At 33.2% G+C, this 15,634-nt stretch overlaps 2 protein-coding genes across 2 annotated transcripts; one reads left to right on the top strand and one right to left on the bottom strand.

Moving 5' to 3' along the window:
* Positions 1-6,863: 6,863 nt before the first annotated feature.
* On the top strand, positions 6,864-10,155 carry LOC143546580 (annexin D5-like). Its single transcript, XM_077038225.1, has 6 exons — positions 6,864-6,948; positions 7,034-7,179; positions 8,925-9,143; positions 9,250-9,465; positions 9,589-9,678; positions 9,765-10,155. Exons 1-6 carry the CDS (start codon positions 6,873-6,875, stop codon positions 9,966-9,968), a joined length of 951 nt encoding a protein of 316 aa, XP_076894340.1. The 5' UTR covers positions 6,864-6,872; the 3' UTR covers positions 9,969-10,155.
* A 1,140-nt stretch (positions 10,156-11,295) lies between these two features.
* LOC143546579 (annexin D5-like) lies at positions 11,296-13,628 on the bottom strand. Its single transcript, XM_077038224.1, has 6 exons — positions 13,553-13,628; positions 13,341-13,486; positions 12,115-12,333; positions 11,806-12,021; positions 11,625-11,714; positions 11,296-11,542 (listed from the first exon to the last, which is right to left on the bottom strand). The coding sequence occupies exons 1-6, from the start codon at positions 13,626-13,628 to the stop codon at positions 11,339-11,341; spliced, it is 951 nt and encodes a 316-aa protein (XP_076894339.1). The 3' UTR covers positions 11,296-11,338.
* Between the last annotated feature and the right edge of the window lie 2,006 nt (positions 13,629-15,634).

Here is a 15,634-nt window from a genome sequence, read left to right as displayed (position 1 = left end):
AAAGACAAGGTTTACAATGTTCTTGTAATCAAGCATCTCATAGTTTAATCTATGTTCTTTTTTTATATTGTTCTAACTTATACTCCTTTCAGTTGCAGGATAGATAAGAATCCTCCGACTTACGATACCATCACTAGCTCATTGTTCGTAGTATTTAGGGTAAAAGGTTTTATGTTTGTTAATTCGTTCTTTCCGATATGATATATGCTTACCTTTCTGTAATCTAAATGGCAGCTTCATCCTGTAGAAAAAAAAGGTTATGGCAAAGCTAAAAAATAGGTTGAAAATCAACTGTAAACGCCTGCCTTGCAAAAGATACCGACTCTACTAGTATAAACATAATTTACCTCCCCCAATGACCGTCCAAATTTCAAATCTCAAACGAAATAAATGAAAACATGTTTGATTCTCATCTTTCCTAACCCCTAAAACGATCTTGTAATCATCCTTTATGGAAATTCCATAAAGGATCATAAAGGATGATTACAAGATCGTTTTAGCGTTTAGGAAGGGTGAAGATTGACATGTTTTCATGTATTTAGTTTGAGATCTAAAATTTGGAAGGTTATTGAAGAGGTAAATTATGTTTTTACTAGTGGCATCGGACTAAAGACTTACTGATTATATGAAAAAATTGTATTTTAAAGTAGAATATTTGTACATTAAAAGTTGTGACTTAAAAAATCGGTTATATTAAAATTACCTTATTAATCTTTATTGTTTCTATTTAATGTATCATTTTTTCAATTATATTATTACCTCAATATTATCTTTCAGGTTACGTTTCAACATACAAAGTTATGTTTAACAAACACCATCTATTTACTATTATATCTATCTATCTATAATATATATAAACGAAAACCCAAAAATCCTATGTGTCATGATGTAGTCGCTCTCCCCTTTTATGGAAGCCACCAGATTTCTTGATTTTTAAATGGAAGCCTCTCATTGATTTAACCCAAATTCATGGGTATGGATCTTACCAAAACGATATAGCTCTTAAACGGGTTATAACATCTCATTAAATTAAAAATTAATCTTACTAATTATTTGATATGAAAATCCTACAAAATAGGAATATACTAAAATTTAATATCCAATTTAAAAAGAAAAAGATATTATTTATAATTAATAAACAATTTTATAGTAAAAAACATAAACGGGTCATGGGTCACCAAATCCAGACAGCTTTTAAACGGGTTATAAAATATCATTTATTTATGAAAGCTTTTTATCATCAAACCGTAAGTATATTATTAACTTTCTTACAATAAAGAAAATTAAAATCCAAAAACTAAATATTAAAAAACGAAAAATGTAAAACAACCATTCTCTCAAACCATTAGATTACTTTATTTGTAAATGAAGGTTTCTCACGCATTTGACCCGAATTCATGGATAAAGGTCTCACCAAACCTAGATAGCTCTTAAACGGGTTATAACATCTCATTATATTAAAATATAATCTTATCAAATATTTGATATGAAAATCCAATAAAATAGAAATATACTAAAAAGTTAATATCCTATTTTATTTTAAAAAAAAAGATATTATTTATAATTAAGAAACAATTTTATAATAAAGAAAATAAACGGGTAATGGGTATCACCAAACCCATGTAGCTTTTAAACCGGATTATAACATATCATTTATTTGTGAAACCATTTCATCATCAAACCTCAAGTATATTAATTATTAACTTTCTTACAATAAATAAAATTAAAATCCAAATACACATATAAATATTAAAAACAAATAATTTAAAACAACCCCCGTAATACGGGGGATAAAATCTAGTATTATATATATAAGAATAAAATGTATTTGATCCTGTTTCTTTTATAGGAAAGGTTTATGTGTATTTTAGTCTTAACATGAGAACGTAGAAAATAATACCAATTTACAAAAAAATGAGAACGTAAAAACAATACCAATCTACATAAAACAATTATTTATAATAGCAAAGAAAAAAACCTAAAAATGACAACAAAAGAATCAAAATCAAGAACAAAATAATAACAGCAAATACTTATATTAACAAAAGAAAAAATCTAATAATAACAACAAAATATAAGTAAGCAAATACTTGTAACGTCTCATAATCGAGAATTAGCAAATACGAACAAAAAATAACAGCAAACACTTATAAAAATAAACCTAATAATAACAGCAAACTGGTTCTCACTGTTTTCATATTAAGAATAAAATGTATTCGATCATGTTTCTTTTATATATATATATATATTATATCATATAGTTGTGATAAACACTATATATTATATCATATCATATCATGTCATATATTTTATATTATATAATTGTATTGTATTGTATCATATTACGCATCATGTCTATCATACTATATTATATTATCATATTATGTTATGTGAATCGTATTATATATATCACCTATATATTGTATATACTTTTATTGTATCATATTATATAAATTTTTGTTTAAAAGTTGGTTTCGTCTACATTGTAAATATATTGACGTTAGAATCTTTTAATATTAGTTGTTTGAATTTTGAATTGTAACATTTTAATTGAAAAGAGAAAAAATGATATTTATTTAAACACTTTTAAACTTGCTTATAACAGAATTTGTAAACCTCATGTTTATTGTCATTATATCCTTGTACCCCTGCTTTTTTTTAAAACTGTCGAATTTATGTCATTAAAGGAACTTGAACTCAAAATCTTATAACTATTGTGTTTTAAAGGTTTTAGTTTTTTATCAATAGGCCACCAACCCATACTGTCTACTTTATCATCAAATTCACACCTTTTCAATAATATTATTAATTATTTTCTTTCATTAATTACTAGCATTTATAATATTCCATACATAACTCTCTCATGTCACGAATAGAGGTGCAGATGTCGGGTTTTTTAAATACCTGGGTTTGGGTTTGGAATTGGGTTTGGGTATGACCGGGTATTGAAAAATCGGGTATTAGTACCCGGGTTGGGTTCGGGTCCGGGTATTGTCTCTAAAAACCATACCCTATGCATTGGGTTCGGGTCAGGTACAGAACCGGGTATTCTAAAACCGGGTATTTGAATACCCTATTTCCTGGTATTGAATATACCCTATTTTCAGGGTTTTTTCGGGCTTTTTCCCGGGTATTTTTCGGATATAGATTGGATTTTTTTAAGAGGTTGCACTTTTTAGGGGTATTATCGGGTATTTTTCGGGTAATTTTTTGGATAAAAATAGGGTATTTGGAAAACCCGGGTTCGGGTATTGGAGAAACCCGGTTCCGGGTATGGAACCGGTTCCGGTTTTCGGGTATTATCGGGTATAAATTAGGTCCGGTTCCGGGTATGGGTTTTCGTACTGAAATGCATACCCTATCCGTACCCTACGGGTAGGGTCGGGTACGGGTTTGGGTATCAAAAACCCGGGTATTAAAAAAACCGATTTCGGGTATTTTTTTTTTCTGGTCCGGTTCCGGGTTCGGGATTTTTGTGCACCTCTGGTCACAAAACTTCTTTTTCTACCCAGGGCCAAATTTGGGGTTGTGCAGGCTATGCAGCCGCACAAGGCCCAATACCGAGAGAAGCCCATATTAATTTTATTGACAGCCGGTTAAGTTCAGTTGGTTCGATTGTCCAAAAGCCTAATATAGAAACCTATTTAATTAACAAGCCCAAATATGAAACATCTGCCCAAATATTTTTAAGACAATAAAAAAACCCGTTGTTTGTTTGAGGCTGGTATTGGGACTATGTTACCACGTTCGCACAGATCGATTACCAAATCTGAAAGTTGATCAGTATAAATCAATTACTAGTGGCGTAACCCCCGTCTCATCTTCATCTTCCCGGAAAACAATCGACGGATCATAATACGAAACAGGTGAAGGGTATAGGGTTCTGCCTCGGCTCTAAGCTGATTTATTTTTCCAGCTAGATTTCATGGCTGCAGTGGTGTATCGATTTTTGCAAGGGGGTGTTTTACCGGCGGTGGTGGTGATGGCAGGACGGGAGGCGGTGGTGTGGTGATGGTTGCAAAAAGGAAGATAAATCGTGTTTTTGTGTGTACAATACATTATGCCTTTCTTCTCCAGCAAATAAAACGTCGTTGCCGGCAGAAAAAACATCTACTTGATTGGCGGCGATAGTGTCTTTGTCGGTGGTGTGGTGCCGGGAGCCGTAGGTTATGGTTAGGGCTCCGAATTAGTATATTGCGTTTTTTAACGAATGTTGTTGTATAGAGTAGCAAGACGGCGAACGGCTCCAAGAAATCCAAATAAAGGTGTTGTTTCATCGCCGGAGAATAGTGAAGACATGATCGGTTGCTCGGATCGCTGTGTTTTAGTTAATCTCTTTTGTAATCTGAATGTATAGTTTTTGTCTGTTTAGTAGCGGTGTGTTTTTGTTCTTTGTGTTCTTAGTGTTCTTGGTGTTGTGTTTTTAAATTTTTATTAAAATCTAGTGTTTTTTTTTAATTTTGATTATTTCAATTTAAAACACTCTGTTATATATCTTGTTTATGTTCTTGATGATGTGTTTTAAATTTGGATTAAAAAATGATAATTATAGATTGATAATGTTTCCATATAAAATATAACACACTTGACGATTATATTTCTGGAGTGTTATAAAGCAGGTATTAAAGTAAAAAACATACCGCCTAAAAAAGACACTTTCCATCTAGACCATCAGATCACTAAATCTAACGCACCAAATTACTTCATACACATTTTAGACACACTTCACTTCTTATTATAACTCCACCCTTCTTCAAGATCCCTTCTCTTTTCTACAAATTCCAATTGGTACATAACAAAAGGCTGATTACGAGTTATTATTTTGAAATTATGCCTTGAAAGTTAAAATTATTTGAGTAGGTTTATCAGCTTATAAATGCACTTGAATACACTTGATTATTTGAAATTTTAGCCTAATAACTTGTTTGTTTTTTAGAAATTATGCCTCAAAAACATTATCTAGTTTTCAAAAAAGAAAAAAGGATAAAGATAAATGAAGGCAAAAAAAATTCTTAAGCCGGTGATATGCTTGCGTATTTACCGTAACAACCTCAAAGTTCTAATGTTAATAAAGAACATATTTATATTATGGCCTATCTTTTTTACTCGCATGGGGCCTATAAAAACACATACATTGATGGCACTAATATTCCTACCTATGTTACATACATTAAACATAAAAGAAGAATAACAAATTTATTTTGACTCATTCAACACTTATGTGAATGTTGGAAGTAGTTGCCCTTACCATGACTTCAAATTAGTATTGATTACAAAGATTGGTGAATTATGTTGAATATGAAAAATCTCGTTTAAAAATTGCCGAGAGGGTGAAGTAAACATATGTTGTGTCTCGAGTCCCTCATACCCTATGACGACCTTATGCGACGCCCATGCTTAAATTATGTTATGTAGCTAGAGTATGCATATGCAAACCGGAGTAACTTAAATGTTTCTCAAGTAAAGTAATTAAAGGGAAGAGCGGGTTTGATAGAGCCTTTGGAGTCGGACCAAATGATGGTTAGTGAATTAACACAGTTAAGTGTTCTAAACTTAACGATTTTCTAACTTAATGAACTCTGATATATATAATATATATATATATATATTTATTTATATATATTTTATGTTGTGTAAATTATATTTGTTGTAATTAATTAATTATATGATAAACCCTTTACTTTAAATGCTCTACAAGTGTGAACATTGAAATTTTGTGAAAATATAATGAAAATGATAAATATAAACTAGTCAACTATAGACAATAGGTGTGAATCCAAGCCAAAAACACATACTTTTTCAACTATTCTTTTTTTCCTTTGTGCGTGTTATTTTCATCTTTTTAGACGACTTGGAATTAGCTAACTTTAACAAGTCTACTCGAATTGACCCTTAACATTAATAAGTTTAACAAAAACAGTATGGCTTGACCCGACTGTTTCTGCTCCAATTTTGGATTGACTTAAACGCGTTCTAACCTATATGTATCTTTCATACATGCCGTTTTAACTTACTACTAAGATAAGTTTAACAAGTCTATGGAATTATATGGCTGATGAATAAATTATTAGTGGGGCAAAAACCCATAAAAAACAAGCATACTATTGCTTTTCTCATAAGATTCTGGAAATTTTACACATCAAAGTCCCTATACATATCATGAAAAAAAACATTAAAAAAATTAGTTATCATTTACTGGAATGAATGAACATAAACACATGTGTTCTTCATTTATTTGTATTTATAAACGTCCGTTTGTGTTTATTCATTTATGTTCGTTTATTTACATTCGTTTAAATTTTGATAAAGAAACAAGTAGTTATATTTTATTTACGTTCTTGAATGTCTGTTTGTTATATTTTTATTTGCATTTATTTTGTACATCTCCCCACATGTACAAATTAGAAAATACAAACTGATAAGATGGAACGAAAGGCTAACATGATTGAAGTTTTAACTAATATGTTTCTTTCATTCATATTGTTTTTAACATTTTAGACCAAAATAAATCAGCTTAACAAATCTATCGTATTAAATGTGATGGATTTACTCTTTGATGATGTTTTCAGGTGAGTCAGATATAAAATGTCAAAATCAATATAAACAATTAACATCTAAAAAAAATAAGTCTATCGAAATAAGTGAATAAATTATTGAGGAATAAATTATCAGTGATGTATATTTATTTGTATTTATTTTTATATATCCTTACATGTTCAAATCTCCTAATCATGTGTGAAGATATACAAAATATATATACAAATAAATATATCATATGATTTTGACACATTTGAACAAATCTATATAATCCCTTGGTTTCTTTTCTTTCTCTGAACTCACTCTCATTTTCACTCTTAAATCACAGATTGATCATGTCGACTCTAAGTGTTCTTCCGATGTCTGTTTCACCCCGGGAGGATGCAATTCAGTTATATAAAGCTTTCAAAGGTAAACACCTTCAACTTATTAATATGAACGAAAATTTAATTCATAGTATAAGAACATGAGTTAAGCTTTTGTTGAAATGAACCAGGATTTGGGTCTGATGATGCGGCTATAATTGGTATTCTTGCTCATCGAGATGCAACGCAACGAGCGTATATCCAGCAAGAATACAAGACAATGTATTCCGAAGACATCCTTAAACGTTTGTGTTCTGAACTTAGCGGCAAATTAGAGGTATGAGCAGGGTGTGCACAGTTTGGTTTGGGTCGGTTTTTGGCTAAAACCGAACCAATATTAAAACTTTGGTTTGTGAACTTTTGAAAATTGTTTGATTTCTGTTTTTTTTTTTCGGTTTTGCCACATTGGAGCTTGAAAAATTTGGTCGAAAAAAAATTGAGTCAAAAATAATGTTTTTGGGCCTAAATCTTATTGTTATTTAATAACTAACTGATAATATAGATTTTGACTAGAATATTTGAGTTAAATATTTATTAAATTTGTGTAACTTACTTGAAACAAAATTTATAAAAGGAAAATTGGTTTTTATGGGTCCCAACTATTTTATTTTTTTCGGCGCTGGTCCCAACTTTCATTTTGGCTGGCAACGGTCCCAACTTTAACATTCGTTTCTTCCACCAGTCCGCGACTAACGGAGTACTAACTCCGTTATGTTTTTGCTTATGTGTTATCTGAGTTGTCAAAAAAAAGTTACGTGGCAGCCACCTCCCCACACCACCGTCCACCGCCACTCCTGCCACCCCCACCACCACCACCCAACGCCGCATCGGTATCGCCGTCGACCTCTCCGACGAGTCCGTCTTCGCCGTCAAATGGGCCGTCGACCTCTCCGACGAGTTTGAACATGAGAATGTGTTTATACTTAACTTATTACATTCTTATATCATCCCAACACATCCACCAAATTAAAACCAAACTCTCTGGAGCTTCAACCACCATTCCCTCTATCGAATCAGAGCTATGCAACACCGACTTACGATCAATCGGAGACAAATCATTGCCTAATTCATCCACACTTCGCAAATCCACACATTTCCAAGGCCCCAAAGTTCTTCAGGCAAGTTAGATGTGTTCGTAAATCAATTTGTTCTGTTGGGTTTTTACTCGAATTAGGAATTAATTGCATTATTTGTAGCTTCCGTTAGGCAATTTGACATTAGAACTGTCAAATTTAAGGTTGACTCTTCGTTGTCAGTATCAATGTCTGCAATTGATAAGTCAACGGAGCCCCAGTCAACGCCGTAGAGGACAGAGGTGGATCTGACATGGGTTAAGATGACGGCGTCGCCGGGACGGAAATACTGGTTGACAACCCATTTGACGGCAAAGGCGGATGGCGTCGCCGGGATGATGGTACTAGTTGATGGCCCATTTGACGGCGAAGACGGACTCGTCGGAGAGGTCGACGGCGATGCCGATGCGGCGTTGGGCGGTGGTGGTGGGGAGGTGGCTGCCACGTAATATTTTTTTGACAACTCAGATAGACACATCAGCAAAAACATAACGGAGTTAGTACTCCATTAGTCGCGGACTGGTGGAAGAAACGAATGTTAAAGTTGGGACCGTTGCCAGCCAAAATGAAAGTTGGGACCTAGTGCCGACAAAAATGAAATAGTTGTGACTAATAAAAACCAATTTTCCAATATAAAATGAAAATCTATAAATTCGGTTGGGTTGGGTTCGGTTTTCTCGGTTTTTATAACGTTGAAAACCAAAACTTAACCATAAGTTTGGTTTTTTACAAAAATATAAAACAAAACCGCCAGTTTTTGTTTTGGTTTGGTTTTTCAGTTTTGGGTCTGTTTTTTAGGTTTCATGTGCACCCCTATATTATAATAAGTAAGCATAGATCTCTAGTCTATTTTGACTTTAAATATATGGTTTCATTGTTTGCAAAAACCATGAAACTGAATTTTGAATTTGGAGTTCATAAGATTTGACTGTTGAAAATCATGTCATAGACTGCAGTTTTGCTTTGGATGCCTGATCCAGCAGGAAGGGATGCCAAAATATTAAGGGAGTCACTGAGTCCGGGTTTTATAAATCTTGAAGCAGTAACCGAAATCATATTCTCTCGAACTTCAGCGCAACTACAAACTCTCAAGCAACTTTACCACTCGGCGTGTGGAACGTATCTTGAACATGACATCGAGCTACAAACTTCCGAGGATCACCAAAAGGTCGAATCTTTACGCCCTTTTATTTTATCAAGTTTTACATAGAATGTCACTTGGTTTTTAAGAAGGCGTCATTAAATCATTTAACTGAAACGGTCTTCTTGTACAGATTTTGCTTGCTTGGGTAAGCAAACCGCGCTATGAAGGAATGGAAGTCGACAGAGAAATGGCCGCAAAGGATGCAAAAGCTTTGTATAAAGCCGGTGAAAAGAAACTAGGAACAGACGAAAAGGTTTTTGTGAAAATTTTTAGTGAAAGAAGTGGAGCACATTTGATTGCTATAAAGACATGTTACCATGACATGTATGGTGGATCACTCAAAAAGGTTATATATCAAGAAACATGAAAAAACATATCTTTTATTGTTTTCTATCAAGTTTGTTTCCATGATTTTGCTAGCTAACACATGTTTTTTTTTTTTTTTTTTTTTTTTGTTTACAATTTGCAGGCTATAAAGAAGGAAACTTCAGGGTTATTTGAGAAAGCACTTTTGACAATCTTACAATGTGCTGAAAATCCTGCTAAGTATTTTGCAAAGGTAAAATATTTAGTTAACCACAAATCTTTATTTAAGGTTACACTATGATACCCTTGTACTTATATGTAGTTTGAAAATGACTATAGGTGCTATATAAGTCGATGCAAGGGTTAGGGACCGATGACACAACACTTATGCGGGTGATTGTGACAAGAACTGAAATCGATATGCAATACATAAAGGCCGAATATTACAAAAAGTACAAGAAGAGTTTGAATGATGCAGTTCACTCTGAAACGTCTGGTCACTATCGAAGTTTTCTTCTCTCGCTTCTTGGCCCAAATCATTAGATCGATGGTCTTTCGTGATTGTTCTTGTACGTTGTTTTTTTTTATATTCTGAGGTTGCGATTCGAGTTTGTTTTCATGTTTTGCACGCCAACGTGTGCTTGTTTACTATGATTTGTGTTTGTTTGGATATTTGAACACCAACTTGTACTTGTCTACTTTTAAAGTTATTGGCATCAAGAGTTTGGATTGATCACAATGTGATAAGATTTGGGATTGTTGGGGGGATCATGATTAGTTTAAGAAAGTATTGTTGGTATAGGACGGGTAGGGTATTAGGTGATTACCCGAAACATACACACCTACTTACATAAAACATACTTGTGAACATTTTATTTTTAGGTTTTATCTTCATCGTTGTTTAATAGTGTAATCTAATAATCCATTGCCTTTTTTTGGTATGTTTCAAAATGTATTTGATAATAAAATTATATGAAAGTTAAATTAGTAAGAAATGTATATAATGCATTACTTTTTTTTATAATCCATTGACTTTTTTTTGGTAGATTTCAAATTCTATAATCCATTGACTATTTTTTTTTATTTCAAATTCTATATAGTCCATTGATTTTTTTTTGTATGTTTCAAATTATATATCTATTGACTTTTTTATAAAATAGAAAAATTATAAAGCCCATTAATATTTTTTAATTCAAATTATATACCCGATGCCCAACGTGTAATCAATAATCAGTTATGGAATTGGGCACATGGTTGGGCTCAGATTTTGCCATCATTGTGGCTAGATCCACAACTGCCACCCCTGACACCACTTCTTAGTCAAGAGTCATTCCCACCACCGCCTCTGCAACCACCTCAATCGTCACCATAAAATAATGTAACATGTGAACCTATTTTTGTGGCGTAACGACTCACTCCAACACAACAACATTTTGGCTATAACCGGTTTTGGCCCTAATTAACCAAAGTAATATTTTGCTAAAAGGATTTCATTTGGCCCAGAACCCTCATTGACCGACCCGCTTGACCCATCTGGTTTGAAAAGCTTAATTTTGTACATAAAAAACTATCAAATTAATTTGTTCATATGTTTTTTTTTTTTTGTACTATTTACTTCCAAATGTGTTAAGCTACACGTGACCTATACATATGCGGGCTATATGCATAAACAAGCAATGATCAAACTAATTTTTTAGTTATAGCATTTTACATCATAGTGAAAACAATGATCACTGCACTCATTATAACATATATAAAATTTGGAAGAAGAAAAAAGCATTTAATATATAGATTTGAATATATCCATAACTTAAAAGATAAATCAAGTAACAACTGGCGTTCAAAAACACAAAGCACAACCCTAAATTATACAAAGAAAATCAAAACAAACAGTTCAAGGAGAATCATCAATCTTAATGATTTGGGCCAAGAAGCGAGAGAAGAAAAGAGCGATAATGGCCGGACGTGTCAGAGTGAACTGCATCATTCAAACTCTTCTTGTACTTTTTGTGGTATTCGGCCTTTATGTATTGCATATCAATTTCAGTTCTTGTCACAATCACCCTTATAAGTGTTGTGTCATCTGTCCCTAAGCCTTTCATTGACTTATATAACACCTATAGTTATTTCAAACCGCATATAAGTATGGCAGTATCATATTATAACCTTAAACTTAATTGCGGTTAACTAAGATTTCACCTTTGCAAAATATTTTTCGGGATTTTCAGCACATTGTAAGATTGTCAAAAGTGCGCGTTGGAATAAACCTGAGGTTTCCTTCTTGATAGCCTGCAAAAAGGTCAAAAACATGTTTATAGCAATAATCTTGGTAACAAACTTAAGGCAAAGTTTTTTCTTTTTTTCTTTTTTTTTTGATAACCTTTTTGAGTGATCCACCATACATGTCAAGGTAACATGTATTTATAGCAATCAAATTTGCTCTACTTCTTTCACTAAAAATTTGCACGAAAACCTTTTCATCGGTTCCTAGTTTCTTTTCACCGGCTTTAAACAAAGCTTTTGCATCCTTTGCGGCCATTTCCATGTCGACTTCCATGCCTTCAGAACGCGGTTTGCTTAAACAAGCAAGCAAAATCTGCCCAAGAAGATCATTTTTCAGTTAAGTTACATTATACGCAAAACTATAACTTGATCAAACGAAAACGTTGGTAATTCTTAAAGATTTGACCTTTTGGTGATCCCCCAAAGCTTGTAGTTCGAGGTCGTATTCAAGATAAGTTCCAAAAGTCGAGTGGTAAACTTGCTTAAGAATTTGTAGTTGCGAAGAAGTTCGAGAGCATATGACTTCGGTTACCGCTCCAAGATTTATAAACCCTGTGTAGAGTGCTTCCCTTAATATAGTTGCATCCTTTTCTGCTATATCATGCATCCAAAGCAAAACTGCAGTCTATGACATGAATTTGAACAGTTAAAACTAGAGGTGCACAAATCGGGTTTTTCTAGTACCCGGTTCGGGTATTAGAAAATCCGGAATTGGCCATACCTGGGTTGGGTCCGGGTATTGTCTCTTAAAACCATACCCTATGCATCGGGTTCGGGTATAGAACCGGGTATTTGAAAGTATTTTAAAAATATCTATTTTTGGGTATTCTTCGGGTATAGATTTGGTTTTTTAAGGGGCTGCTCTTTTTTGGGGTATTTTTCATGTATTTTTTTGGTTAACTTCGGATATAGATCTGGTATTTGAGAAACCCGGATTCGAGTATTGAAAAAACCTGGTTCCTAGTATGGAACCATTCCAGTTTTCAGGTATTACCGGGTACAAATCGGGTCCAGGTCTAGGTACAGGTTTAGGTACCAAATTGCATACCCCATACCCTACGAGCAGGATCGGGTACGGGTTCAGGTATTAAACACCCGGGTATAAAAAAAACCGGTTCTAGGTTGTTTTTCCCAGTTCGATTCCGAATTCGGGTCTTTTTACACATCTAGTTAAATCAATTTGTTCCAACTTTAAATTTACTTTCATGTAGGGCCAGCCCTTTAATATAACATGCAAAGCTAGTGTTTCATATTCTAAAAGTGTAGGTCTCATTTTAAAGTGAAATTATTATTTGGATCGGCCCGCCTAAATTCAAGCTCAGCGCGTTTAATTCGTGTGAGCTCGAGCTCTATTTCTAAAGATCTAATTCGGCTCGTAAATTATTTAGTTATTTTTATAAACAAATAAATATTGTACATGTATTTAATATATTAAATAAAAATTATTAAATTATATGTTCATTTAGGTTCACTAGCCTCCTCGAGCATGATAGTGAAGCTCAGGCTTTAACTTGACTTCATTCGATTTTTTAGCGAGGCAATCTCAAGTAGCTAAGAAGCTGCTCAAATTATATACAACATAAGTCAATTATTCTCATGATCTTGAAATTTAAAAAATCAAAATTAGCAAACCTCTAATTTGCCGCTAAGTTCGGAAGCCAGACGTTTAAGGAGATCTTCAGAATACATTGTCTTGTATTCTTGCCGGATATATGCCCGTTGTGTTGCATCTCGATGAGCAAGAATACCAATCACAGCCTCGTTATCACACCCGAATCCTGATTCATTTCAACAAAATAATCAGCAAAAGAAAAAAAGAAACAAAAGCCTGATAAACTTTTTACCCTTGAAAGCTTTATATAACTGAATTGCATCGTCCCGGGGTGAAACCGGTGATGGAGGAACAGTTAGAGTAGCCATAATCGATCGGTGGTTTGGAGAGAAAAAAGCTTAGGAATTAAATGGAAAGTATGATGATCAAATATTCAAATTATGGGTGTCGTTATAATCATGTTTTTTTTTCTTTTTACACCAAGTGTGGACTTGTTAAAGTTGTCAAGTCGTCTAAAAAGTTATAAACAATATGTATGAAAGAAAAATATTGGTTAAATTTTCATCTTATCCTCACCTTTATCTTCACAGTGGATTAGTGTCACTAGCCCACTAAGCCTCTCTATTAGAGAATATAATTTGTATAAATTTGTATAAAAAGTTATAAAACAGTATGTACGAAAGCAAAATATTGGTTAAATTTTCTTTTTATCCACACCTTTATCTTCATAGTGGATTAGTGCCACAAGCCCACTAAGCCTCTCTATCAGAGAATATAATTTGTAAAAATATATATATATATATATATATATATATATATATATATATTGTATGATGGTATGATTATATCATTTAGGAGATAATCATGCCCATCATACAATATATATCATTATACAAATTATATTCTCTAATACTCTCAAGTTGGGCGAGTCGTCGAAGAGTTCAGATGACCAATCAACACGAGTTCTAAGCAAAATTAGTTAGGGTTGAAACGTGTTATTTTAAAAAGGATTTTGGTTGAAATTTGTCGTTTTAGAAAAAACTATCAAAATAAGTTAACCATCTGTACTTTTTGTTATGGTAAAATGGAGAGATCTCATTGGTTCGTTGTGTTGACATATATGGATCAAGCTCATGCTCTTCTTTTAACTTGGACAAGGAAAAAAGCGATTATAAGTGATTTTAGTGGTCAATCTTCGGTTTTGACTAGGTAAAGCCGAACCTATGAAGCGAGAAAGAAAGGTCACGATTTAAGGGGGATAGAACACATGCAACACACACTTGTTCGATAGCTTCGTCAGATCTCTAATTGATGACTTTGGTGAAGCATTCAAGTGTGCTTAAGTGTTACTAGTTCACCTACATCATCATACGTCTCTTAAAGAAGATTGTTCTTGATTGTTCTTATCTTGACAAAAGCCAGCTTAGGCTAGCATCTTGATTCGGGGTTCATTGATTGGTGTGGATGCATTCATGTGAATGACAGTCCAAAGTTGAAGCCATTGACCCATAAAGATGTGATGCTACTGTAAAGCGCTTAACTACCTAAACAAACTCATGAAACAGTTTACGGATCTTTTACAGAACGTTGAGGTTACAAAAACAAAGTATTTTGGCATGAGATGATTTTTGGATGTAGACTTGTTGCATACTCATACCCGTGTGAGACTTATGTTCTTTACCACTATATAGTTGTTAGAAAAGAATCCAAACCTGACTTGAAACCTTAAACCTTAAATATATAGGATGTATATCTGGTATGAGATCGAGTATAATTTTTATTAATTTATAATTCTTTTTTTGTAACTTTGAGACGGTTATAACGTTAGGTGATACTTATCCGATTACTAAAGTCTAAAGACATCGTGGGAAAGCGGCGAACATGACAGGTGATGAGTGACAAGTATCTCATTGATATTGAATACGATTTTACAATTAGGTATGCATCTAATATTTCCAAAATGCATCTCATAATAATATAGGCCGGCTGTCCCATTGATATTTACACATGAGAGACACCTACTTTTGAGGTTCCATGATCTCTATATTAGTATCATCATTGTTTCAAATTGGTCATGGTTATGTTCTGTTGGTTTTGGTGGAAATTCTAAATCAAACTGCTATCTATGACTTCGAAAAATAGCTTACCAAACGGTCGCCTGTCAGGTTAGTTGGTTCGGATGGACGAGCCTAGACTGTTCATTTAGGCTTTAGCACTTTGGGAAGTAGTTCTTATAGAAAACTTTTGATTTGTGTTACATTTTAAAACTTGATAAAAAAAATTCATGATCAATATAATATGATATATGCATGACTATTTATTCTAAAAATTGAAAAGGAAAAAGAAAATGATACAGTTCTAACTTTCAAACTAT

Source organism: Bidens hawaiensis, unplaced genomic scaffold, assembly GCF_021521415.1.
Source record: "Bidens hawaiensis isolate Kalapana, Puna unplaced genomic scaffold, B.hawaiensis_p1.1 tig00014404_1, whole genome shotgun sequence".
NCBI classification, from domain to species: Eukaryota; Viridiplantae; Streptophyta; class Magnoliopsida; order Asterales; family Asteraceae; genus Bidens; species Bidens hawaiensis.
This window is presented reverse-complemented; position numbering and strand designations above follow the sequence as displayed.

What these genes read in the sequence shown, in the direction of transcription:
- LOC143546579 (XM_077038224.1), bottom strand. Translation starts at nt 13,628, where the DNA reads ATGGCTACTCTAACTGTTCCTCCATCACCGGTTTCACCCCGGGACGAT. An exon ending in GTTATATAAAGCTTTCAAGG is followed by an intron (nt 13,487 to 13,552) that starts GTAAAAAGTTTA and finishes GAAATGAATCAG; the next exon opens with GATTCGGGTGTGATAACGAG. An exon ending in CTTTGGGGGATCACCAAAAG is followed by an intron (nt 12,022 to 12,114) that starts GTCAAATCTTTA and finishes CTTCTTGGGCAG; the next exon opens with ATTTTGCTTGCTTGTTTAAG.
- LOC143546580 (XM_077038225.1), top strand. Translation starts at nt 6,873, where the DNA reads ATGTCGACTCTAAGTGTTCTTCCGATGTCTGTTTCACCCCGGGAGGAT. An exon ending in ATGGTGGATCACTCAAAAAG is followed by an intron (nt 9,466 to 9,588) that starts GTTATATATCAA and finishes TACAATTTGCAG; the next exon opens with GCTATAAAGAAGGAAACTTC. An exon ending in CTGCTAAGTATTTTGCAAAG is followed by an intron (nt 9,679 to 9,764) that starts GTAAAATATTTA and finishes AAATGACTATAG; the next exon opens with GTGCTATATAAGTCGATGCA.